This window comes from Neovison vison, chromosome 14 (assembly GCF_020171115.1).
Source record: "Neovison vison isolate M4711 chromosome 14, ASM_NN_V1, whole genome shotgun sequence".
Classification (NCBI taxonomy): Eukaryota; Metazoa; Chordata; class Mammalia; order Carnivora; family Mustelidae; genus Neogale; species Neogale vison.
This window is the reverse complement of record NC_058104.1, coordinates 28,122,080-28,132,298: the sequence shown is the minus strand read 5'-3', so window position 1 is coordinate 28,132,298 and position 10,219 is coordinate 28,122,080. Positions and strand designations below refer to the sequence as shown.

The following is a 10,219-nucleotide window of genomic DNA, read 5'->3' as shown; positions in this document are numbered from 1 at the left end:
CATGACCCTGAGATCACGACCTGAGCCAAAATCAAGAGTCAGACACTTAATGCTTAACTGACTGAGCCACCCAGGCATTCTTAGGGTTTGTTATTCATAACTACAATTGAAACAGATGCCCTTTCTCCTCCCTAGCATGAATCCCTGGTTTGTCTTGGCAAATCCTCAGGGGGTTGAAAGCCACCAGTTAGGAAATGCTGGCCTTGGGGCACTTGTGTGGCTCAGTTGCTTGGGCGTCTGCCTTTGGCTGGGGTCATGATCCCAGGGTCTTGGGACGGAGCCCCACATGGGGCTTCTCCCTTTCCCTCTTCCATTCCCCTCACCCCTCGCTTGTGCTCTCTGGCTCTATCTCTCTGTCAAATAAATAAAATAAAATTTTTAAAACAAACAAACAAAAAACAAAAAAGGAAATGCTGGCCTGTGGAAACTTCTTACCTTACAAAATAGGAAACCAGCAGGTGGGGGAGGGGTCGTGAAGGGGCTTGTCTAGGGCTCTGCACACAGCCTTGTACTATTCAGAGGACTGGAAAGAAGGCTCTGGAATGCCTGAGTCCTGTTCTTGGCTCACCCAACTGATTTCCTCTGTGTTCTTCCTCACTTCATGAATATTCCCCCTCAAATTTCCACTGTTCCCCTCAAATTCATCTTTAAACATACAATAAAATAAAGCATTAGGACTGTGGCAATGCCATCTGGAGGCGGGATCACAGAGAGAGAGAGGGCTCAAGCCTCCTCCTAATTTCACCAGCTTCCTCCCAAATCACCTGAAATAAACAGACTAAACTTGTAAATGAAAACAGCGGACCTGCCACCCTCAGCTTCAAAACTGAGTTTGTCCTTTGCGTTCCTGCTCTTCCAGAAGACCCAGGCAGGAGGACAGCTGAAAGGCATACTGACTTGGACCCTAGACTAAGGTTAGGAAACCCCAAAAAGAAAGGGAGAACCTGCCCAGTGGAGGGCATACAGGAGGACAGGGGTGAACACCGTAGAGAAGGGACAGGGCAGAATGGGGAGTGCAGACTATGTTGTCTGAAAAAGCTGTCTTTTCATTTCTACCGCGAGAAGAATGCAATGCTTGTGGCAGAAAGAAAGACATCAGAATAGGAAAGGAAAAAGAAGAGAAAATTAGGATTCCCATGATCACGGCTGCGCGCATTTCCATTTTTCATCTATGCATGTATGCTACATAGAGGATTTTCCAAAAAGAGCTACTGGCTGGGAGCACACACCTTGCTTTTAAGACCCAGGAGAGGAAGGCAAAGATTTGACTTCTTTACCCACTTTCCCCAACCTAAGCATATACTTTTCTACTTTTTTTTTTTTTTGGCAAAAATATCATAGCCTATTTCGTATAACAATTTCTTTCTTTCTTTCTTTTTTCTTATTTAGGATGTAGCAACCATCCTTCCACATCATATTTCTGGTATGGCACTGTGATCCCCTGCTTAGTAGCCTAGGCATGAAATACACCACCAATGCTAATAATCGCTAGTTCTTGTGAGCATTTACTGTGTGCTGCACACTGCGCTAAACTCTTTACTCGTGATCTGAAAATCTTGCCACCACCCTACAAACAGACAGTGTTCATCCCACTTGTTGCGGGGCTGGAGGGTTTTACGGGGATGCCACCGCACTTTCGGGTCTCTGGAATCCCCTCCCCCGGTGCTCTCTCGGGCCACCCAAAGCGCCCCCTCCAATCGCCTTCTCCCACCCCTTCACGCCCCACCCCTCCTGCGCGGCGGGACCTTGCCCTGGGCTTGGCAGTCCCGGAGCTCAAATCTCCGAAGAGCCTGCCAGTCCCCGCCCCTTTCAGGACCCGGAGCTTGGCCAAGGCGGCTGCCCGGGGACCGACGGGCCGACCGCCGGGCGCACAGACAGACGGGCGCTGGGGAACGCGCGATGGCCCCGTCTGCAGAGCCCTGTGTGGGACAGGATGTAAGTGTCCCCCTGCTGCCCCAGTCTCCTTTTCCGGGCTTGGTAGATCTCTCCGACAGCTCTCTAAGGCGGCGATACTGGGGAGGGGAGAGACCACCAAATTCCCAGCCAAAGGAACAGCAGGGGAGAGCGACCTCTTTAACAGGTCCTGCACCCCACCCCCAGACCCCAGCACCGCTAATGGGGCCTCCAGACTTCCCAGCTGCCAGCGGGCTTTGACCTCTATTTGCATAAAAGCTTCTGGACCCCCCCCCCCCCCGCTGGCTTTCTCTTTCATCCAGGTTCTTAGCAAAGGACTCTGGGGAGTGACGTTCAGGGGGTGGGAGCAAGAGTCGCCAAATCCCAGGATTTCAGGGGCCCGATAGGTAAGGCAGGATTAATGACTGATGTTAACTGAGGGCTTACTTTGTGCCCAACGTCCTACTATGTGCTTTACTGGTATTAACCCATTTAAGGCAACCCTTAGAGGTAGACTCTCTTCACACCACCACTCTCCTTTTCAGGGGAGGAAACTGAGGCACAGGGAGGTTGAAAGTCCCAGTGTTGGCCAGTGGGGAAATGGGGAGCAGTTAAGAAAGATAACCCGCACCTCCGCTTTCCATCTGGATGACAATCACCCCAGCTATTTACTTTCTGGGCTTCTGCTTCCTTCTGTGCAAAAGCGCAGTGATAATTGCCTCTGCTTCTTAGGGTTGATGATATTAGCATTAAAGGAGTTGAGAATGTCGAGGTACTCCAAAGGGTGCTTGGTCCATTCTCATGTCAATGTTAGGAGTCCAAAAGACTGGAGTGCCTGGGTACTCAGTTGGCTGCCTTGGGCTCAAATCATGATTCCGGGCTCCTGGGATCGAGACCCAGATCAGGCTTTCTGCTCAGCGGGGAGCCTGCTTCTCTCTCTGCCTCAGCCTGTTGCTCTGCCTGCTTGTGGTCTCTCTCTGTGTCAAACACATAAAGAAAATCTTTTTAAAAAGGGAGGGGGAGTCCAAAAGGTTGCCTTGCCCCCTAATCAGGTGAGTTTGGAACCCCTGCGTTGTACCATCACAAGGGTGGCCCTGGTGTTCCCTCAGGTCTGGAATGGGACAGAACCTGAGCCCACTGCTCTCCACCTACTGAACGTGTGCTTCCTGAAAACGGCAGGGGTCTGGGTGCCCCCTATGTACCTGTGGGTCCTTGGCCCCATCTATCTCCTGTACCTCCACCGCCATGGCCAAGGCTACCTCCGGATGTCCCTGCTCTTCAAGGCCAAACTGGTAACTGCTGCCTCTGGGAGCCTGTAAGCAGACAAGTGTTGGGAGGTGGATGGGGGGAGCAGGCTGGAACCGAGCTGAGACCCCTGAAGTGGACATTCCTCCTTTCCAAGGAACATACACAGTGTGGGGACAAGAAGGGGACCTATTCATCAAACAGAGCAATACTCCAGAGGCTACGGAGTAGCCTTGAGAAACAAGGACCTTGAGAAACAAGGTCCGCCCCACAAAGATTTCGTGATAATAAAATCCCCATGTCTGCAAACACACCCATCTGGCCCCTCGTGGGTTCCTCGCCTGTTTATGGACACCTGACAATCCCCCAAACAGTGCCGTGTCTCCTCCTGGGATCCACGGGGTAATTTTAGGATCGCGCTGGGATGAACTTTTTAAGTTCTTTAAGAGGCATGCATGGATTTTCATGCTTCTCCACTCGCAGTCCTAAAAGCCAGCTCTTAAAATTGTTACATACTTGTTTTCCCATGCTACAAAAACACTGTCATTCCATATGTAAGCCTTTCTGCTCATCTGCCCCCTTCCCCAAACTTCTGTAAGAATGTCCTTCAAAGTTCATTTATCCCCTTAACACCTTGTTAGTTTTTCTCCCATTGCTGACCTACCAAGTGGTTGCACACTCTTCCTTAAAGGGCCAGATAGTATCTATTTGAGGCTTTGAGGGTCACATGGTCTCTGCCCCAAGGATTCTGCAGCAGGAAAGCAGCCACAGACAACAGTGAATACATAGATGTGACTGTGTTTCAAGTAACATTTTATCGATAGTCACTGAAATTTGAATTTCAGATAACTTTCACATAAATTTTTTGAGTTTTGTTTACTGATGGAAAAATGTCAAAACCTGGGTGGCGCCTGGGTGGCCCACTGGCTTAAGCATCTGACTCTTGATCTCAGCTCAGGTCTTGATCTCAGGGTCACGAGTACAAGCTCCGCATTGGGCTCCACGCTGGGCACGGAGCTTACTTAAAATGGAAAAGGAAAGAAGGAAACATGTTGAAACCATTCTTAGCTCACAGGTGATACAAAAACAGGCGGCCTGTCAAACTCAACCTGCTGGTAGTCGTTGGAGCCCTGCTTTGGACTAACTGAGGTGCTCGCCATAGCTTCTCCAATGCGCCCAGGTCCCGACTTCTCTCTCGCCTGCGTGCACCCTGTCACTTTCTCTCCTTCGAAAGAGACACCACCGCAACTTAGAGAAGGGTCTAGAGACCTACCAGTCCCAACCGAAAGTTTCTCTGATTTCACTGGAGGGTTCAAAAGGGACTCAGTGAAGCGAGTGGAACTTTTTCACCTGTGGAATGAATGTCGTTTCTGCCACTTTGTCATACTACAGCATCCCTCCTGCAAACCCTTGGCACACCCCCACCCCATCCCTGTCTTTTAGGAAATACTGGGCTGGCTCAGACCCCTGTGGCTTATTATTTATAGGACACTGACAGGTCAAGGTCCATTTGCAACATCCCTTAATGCTTTTTCTTAGCATCCTTCACAGTGGCACTGTTAAATCATAACACTGGAACCTGAACAGGTGCCCCATCCAGAACCACTGTTCAATTGGGCACAGGGTCCCTGTCCAGTTGGCCATCATCACCTGTCTTTTCGCCCAACAGCCTTACCTAAGCCTGTTTCCCAGGTGCTTGGGCTCGCCCTCATAATCCTCTGCACCTCCAGCGTGTCTGTGGCTCTTTGGAGAATCCAGCGGGGAACGCCCCAGGCCCCAGAATTCCTCATTCATCCCACCGTGTGGCTCACCACGATGGTAAGGATGACCCAGGCTTGTGGGTCTTGCTTCTGGCAGTGGCTTTCCCCCCCGCCCCGGTGGAGGGGATGGGGCAGAGCGGGGCTCCCTTTCTCCCTCCCCACCTTCAGGGGCCCATCCCAACTCTCCTGTCCAGAGCTTCGCCATGTTCCTGATCCACATGGAGAGGAAGAAGGGGGTCCGGGCATCCGGTGTGCTGTTTGGATACTGGCTGCTCTGTTTTCTCCTGCCGGCTACCAGTGCCGCTCAGCTGACCTTGCGAGGGGTAAGTGGAGGCCCCGGGGGAACCAATAGGGCAGTTTCAAGCCTTGGGTCCCATCTTCCCTCCTCCCCTTTGCACACGTGACTTCTTGTCACAGAGAAACACACACCACAGTTGTTTAAACTCTTAAACTCCAGCGAAGTACAGATGCCCCCATCTTCCCAAACATTTTCCACGGACACAAATTCCCACTGCCTGACCCATGCGTGTCACAGAGTTTGCTCTCAGTGCCCTGACACACACCTTTTTATGCCCCGCTTCGCATATCGTACAACCACAGACTGGGACACCTACCCCTGCACACAGCCGTTCCCACACTGGACATCCATTCACACATCCACCCAGTGCCCCCTCCCCCCAACCCTGGGCACAACCACACTGTCGGTTCACAACTGCAGGAACTTCCCCGGTGAAATCTGCAAGTGGCCACATATACAGAGGGCAAGGAGAGATGAAGGAAGAGGCAGGGCCCTCAAGACAGTGCAGGGCAGTGTTAGTAAGCAGGAGGACTTATGAGGCTTATCTCAGGTGCCCCAAGACAGGTAGATCTCTGCACCCACCTTCCAGAACCTTCAAAGTTTACGGAGGCCTTAGTGGGGTTCAGTCACATCTGCATCCACATGGTCTCCAGGACGTGTTACTCTCTCAAAGTTGTGTTCTTGGAAAGGCTCCTAGTGTGGGAAGAGTGGGTGGAGTGTACATTCCCAGGAAAGGGGAAGCAGTAAGGAGCCTGGGTTGCCCCCCTCCTGTGACCTTCTCCAAAACACACCGATGCACGCTCTGTCCGTGTGTGCACATTTCCCCTCGTTCTCTCTTATCTTTACCCATGCTCTCATCTACAGATACAAACTCATTCTGCATACCCACCTGTACTTCTGTTACCTGTCCTGGGAAGTCGCATTTCCGCGTAAAGGGACACCATGCATCATTTTATCTGCAAAGGGAAATGTAGCCTACTTTAAAAAAAAAAAAAAAAGAAAGAAAGAAAGAAAAAGAAAAAGACTCCTGCACTGGCACCAGGCAGAGAAAATAAAAGCTCAATAAAACCAGTTCCCATCGACTTTTTAAAAAAAAACTTAGATTTATTTTAGAGACAGAAAGGGAGCATGAGAAGGGGAAGGAGCAGGGAGGGAGAGAGAGAATCTCAAGCAGACTCCCCACTGAGCACAGAGCCCAGTGTGGGGCTCCAGCTCACGACCCGGAGATCATGACCCGAGCCAAAATCAAGAGTCAAACACTCAACCGATTGAGCTACCCAGGCGCTGCAAAACCAGTTCCCTTCTTAAATCGGACAACACCGGCCATGAGGAAACAGAATGGGAGAGGTAAGGATGGGGACTGCTGTGGAGAAAGGCTTTCCTTGGTGGCACAAGGAGAAAGGAGAACTCACACTCCAGGGGCTGCAACCAGTTATTACCCGGCTAAGGAGAAACCCCTGTGTACCATTTGTACAACCAGAATGCGTATAAGTCAGGTGTTCATCCATCGGGACACCGGGAAGGTGGGGGGCCCTGGCTCTCAAACCCTGTGGCTCTGACTCCCTGTCAGGGCACTGCTCTTCATCTCAGAAACCCCCACTTGACCTTGACCTTCTCTTCCCTCACAGGTACCCTGCCCAGCCTGTGCTCTTCACAGGCCTCAGGCTGTGGACTTCGGCATGCCAGACTCAGTGGGATTTCCGCTCTCTCTCTCACAGGGCTTCCGGAGCGACCCCTTCTACCACCTGTCAACCTATCTGTGCTTGTCGCTGGTGGCGGCCCAGTTTGTGCTGTCCTGCCTTGTCGATCAACCCCCCTTCTTCCCTGAAGACCCCCAGCAGCCAGTAAGTTGCCATGCCTCCAACCCGGGGCCTCCTTTGTCCCTCTTCCTGTTCTGGTCTTGGGTTCTCCCCATGGGACAGAAGGGAGGTAGCCTAGAGCACAAGCCTTTAATAATGTTTCATTCAGCACAATGTGTATTGTACATCTACTCTATGCCAAGGGTTGGCCAGTTTTTCTGATCAGAGCAAGACAGACAATATTTTAGGCCTTGTGGGCCATATGGTTTCTGTGACAACTTCGGCTCTGCTGTTGCAGTGGGGAGAGTACAGTACGTCAAAGGAACGTGGACGTTCCAATAAAACTTTATTTGCAGAGACAGACAGTGTGCCAGGATCTGGGCTGGAGGCTGCAGCTGGCCAGTCCCTGCTCTGTGCCCCAGCTAGGGGCTGAGGAGTGAGGGTGAACAAGCAGATGTAGTTCCCGTCCTCAGGCAGCTAACAGCCAGGTTGAGGAATCAGACATTCACCACATAATTCTACAAACATGTGTGAAATTATGACTGGAGGAAGAACCCCAGAGGTTGAATTCTTGGCACTGGGGAGCCCTGAGCTAGCCTGTGAAATCAGGAATTCTCTGAGGAAGAGATCACCTCAATAACCTAAAAAATTTTTTTTAAAAATGCTCAGCTATGTGATTAATCAAGTGAAAACTAGGGTAGAGCTTCTTTGCTCCATGAGAATGGAAGCAAAAAATAAAAAATTGATAATGAGCTGTGATAGCAAACATATGGTGAAATAGGCAGTCTTGTGTCCTATCAGTGAAGGGTATAGATGCATGAGAATTTTCTGGAGCAGCTGGCAAGATCTCAGGACCTCTGCACCTTCTCGCCATATGCCCCAAGGCATATTGTCGAGGATGTTGATGTCTCTGTCATGCATGCTCCTGCCATGAGAACTTCTTGGTCTCCGTATTGATAGCTGTTAGTTCTCGTGGATGCTGTCAGACTTGTGGCATAGTCCCTTTTTGCCTTGCCTGCTAGGAACCTCCAAGCACACTGGCATCCACCTCTGACAGATAAACAGGGCATGCCATTGAGCAATTGGTACCAAGATCACTGTCCATTCATCCTGTCTTCCTGACCTTGGTTCCCTTGCCTTACGACCTCCATGGAACGTGAGATCGAGTCCTTCCTCCACCCCATCTCTTGTCTTTACAGAATCCATGTCCAGAGGCTGACGCTTCCTTCCCCTCCAGGGTCATGTTCTGGTGGGTTTCTGGGTAAGTACAGTAGCAGGAAAGGGACCTGCATTTGCTCTCCTTATTTGTCATCCCAGCTCTCCCCGGAGACATTTCCTCCCCTGGAGAAGCCAGCCAGCCTCTCTTCCTCCCAGCCTCAGTGCTTCCCTGTCAGATTTCAACATGCCCAATATCACATCCCATTCCCATTCCCCCACTGGGGTGAGGTCTGGGTTTGAGTCCTGGCTTTCGCTCTGAGCTAGCCCATATGGCAAACAATCAGAGTCTCAGTTTGCCCCTCTGTAAAAAGGGAACAACTCTACCCTCATTACATGTAAATTGCTTTCTGCTGGTACACAGCAGGTGCTCAACAAAATCATATCAATTACTCAGCTTCATGCCTTCCGCCAACATCTAAGAAGCACCTACTATGTGTGAAACACCTACTATGTGTGGAGCACCAGGGCTGAAGAGGTAAAAGACCACATCTTTACTCCCCAGAGGCTCCCAGGCTGGTGGAGAAGACAGATGTTTCTCCAGGGCCAGTGTGCCAGGCTCTGAGGGTGTGCCCACCTGCTGGGTCCCCTCTTGGCCACACTTCAGTCAGATCTTGGTAGCACCTAGATTTGAATCCTAGCCCCACCACTTCCTGGCTGTGTGACCCTGGGCAAGCTACTTAACCACTCTGTGTCTCAGTCCCTATGCCTATAAAACAAGGATAATAATGGCATCTACCTTGGAGGGTTTTTGGATTAAGAGAAATAAATCTTGTGAGGCACTTAGCATAGCCTCTAGTCCTTAACGAGTATCGTACAAAGTAGCTGGTAAATACACAAAGAATTAGGATGCTGTAGTGGGGGAGGAATGGGTGGGAAGTGCATACAGACTTGCTAACCAGCTCTAGAGAGGACCTAGCCCTCTGTCTCCCAAACATGGCATTTATGGACCATTCTTCAAGCTTTTTGCCTTACTGGAGTAGTATTTTCCTCTCTTAAAGTCTTTTTTCTTGAAATCAACACACTTTTTTGACTTTCATAATCTTTTTTAAAAGGAAACTTTCTATCACTGCATGTTGGAAAAAAATCTCCTGAATCGCTTGCCATGTAGATCTCCTTCCCAAAAAATGCCAGTGAAAACCAAGCCAGGTTAATAACTTCTAGGTAAGCACTAGATTTCCTGAGTTTGCCCTGGGTTCAATAAAAAAAAAGGAACTCAGAGGGGCGCCTGAGTGGCTCAGTCGGTTAAGTGTCCAACTCTTGATTTCGGCTCAGGTCATAATCTCAGGGTTGTGAGATCGAGCCCTCCATTGGGCTCTATGCTGGGCCTGGAGCCTGCTTAAGATTCTCTCTCCTCCCTCTGCTCTGCACTCTCTAAAAAAAGAAAGAAAGAAATAGAAAGGAATTTTTTTAAAGATTTTATTTATTTATTTGACCGAGAGAGAGAGAGAGAGATCCCAAGCAGGCAGAGAGAGTGGCAGAGAGAAAGGAAAGGAAGCAGGCTACCTGCCTAGCAGAGAGCCTGATGTGCGGCTCGATCCCAGGACCCTGGGATCTTGACCTGAGCCGAAAGCAGAGGCTTTAACCCACTGAGCCACCCAAGTGCCCCATAAAAAGGAATTTGGAAAGTCTCAGATGGGGAGCTAAGGACCAGCACCAAACAAGACCTTCGCCTTGGTGTTATGGCAGAAAGATCACGGAGACCCGAGAAGTAAGCAACACTCCCTCTAGAGAAGTCTATAATAATTAATTTCTTGTGTATGTGTGTTGGTTCGCAAACTGGCCCCCACACCAGGAGATACCAAAGAAAGAGGCAAGCCATTCCTACTGGTAGGCGGCAGCTTTAATGAGTGAGGGAACTTACCAGGCTTGGCCCCGGGCGGCCACAAGATGAGTGGATCTCCACACCTGCAGGCCAGAATCTTAGTTCATGTGGAGGGTTCACTGCGGTTCAGTCACATGTACCGTCCAGACAGTCTCGACGACATAGCGCTCTCTCGAGGCTGCAT

The 10,219-nt window shown here is 50.3% G+C and overlaps 1 protein-coding gene across 2 annotated transcripts in view; it reads left to right on the top strand.

Moving 5' to 3' along the window:
- Positions 1–1,823: 1,823 nt before the first annotated feature.
- Positions 1,824–10,219, top strand: part of ABCC6 (ATP binding cassette subfamily C member 6) — a 45,637-nt gene continuing 37,241 nt past the window's right edge. The window contains exons 1-6 of one of the 2 annotated variants that reach the window (XM_044233082.1): positions 1,824–1,935; positions 3,003–3,185; positions 4,831–4,956; positions 5,093–5,221; positions 6,915–7,040; positions 8,195–8,256. In XM_044233082.1, coding sequence (XP_044089017.1) covers positions 1,900–1,935; positions 3,003–3,185; positions 4,831–4,956; positions 5,093–5,221; positions 6,915–7,040; positions 8,195–8,256 — 662 coding nt within the window. In that variant the 5' untranslated portion in view covers positions 1,824–1,899. Of the gene's footprint in view, positions 1,936–3,002; positions 3,186–4,830; positions 4,957–5,092; positions 5,222–6,417; positions 6,544–6,914; positions 7,041–8,194; positions 8,257–10,219 lie in introns of those variants that run through there. The other variant, XM_044233083.1, reaches the window with a different exon arrangement.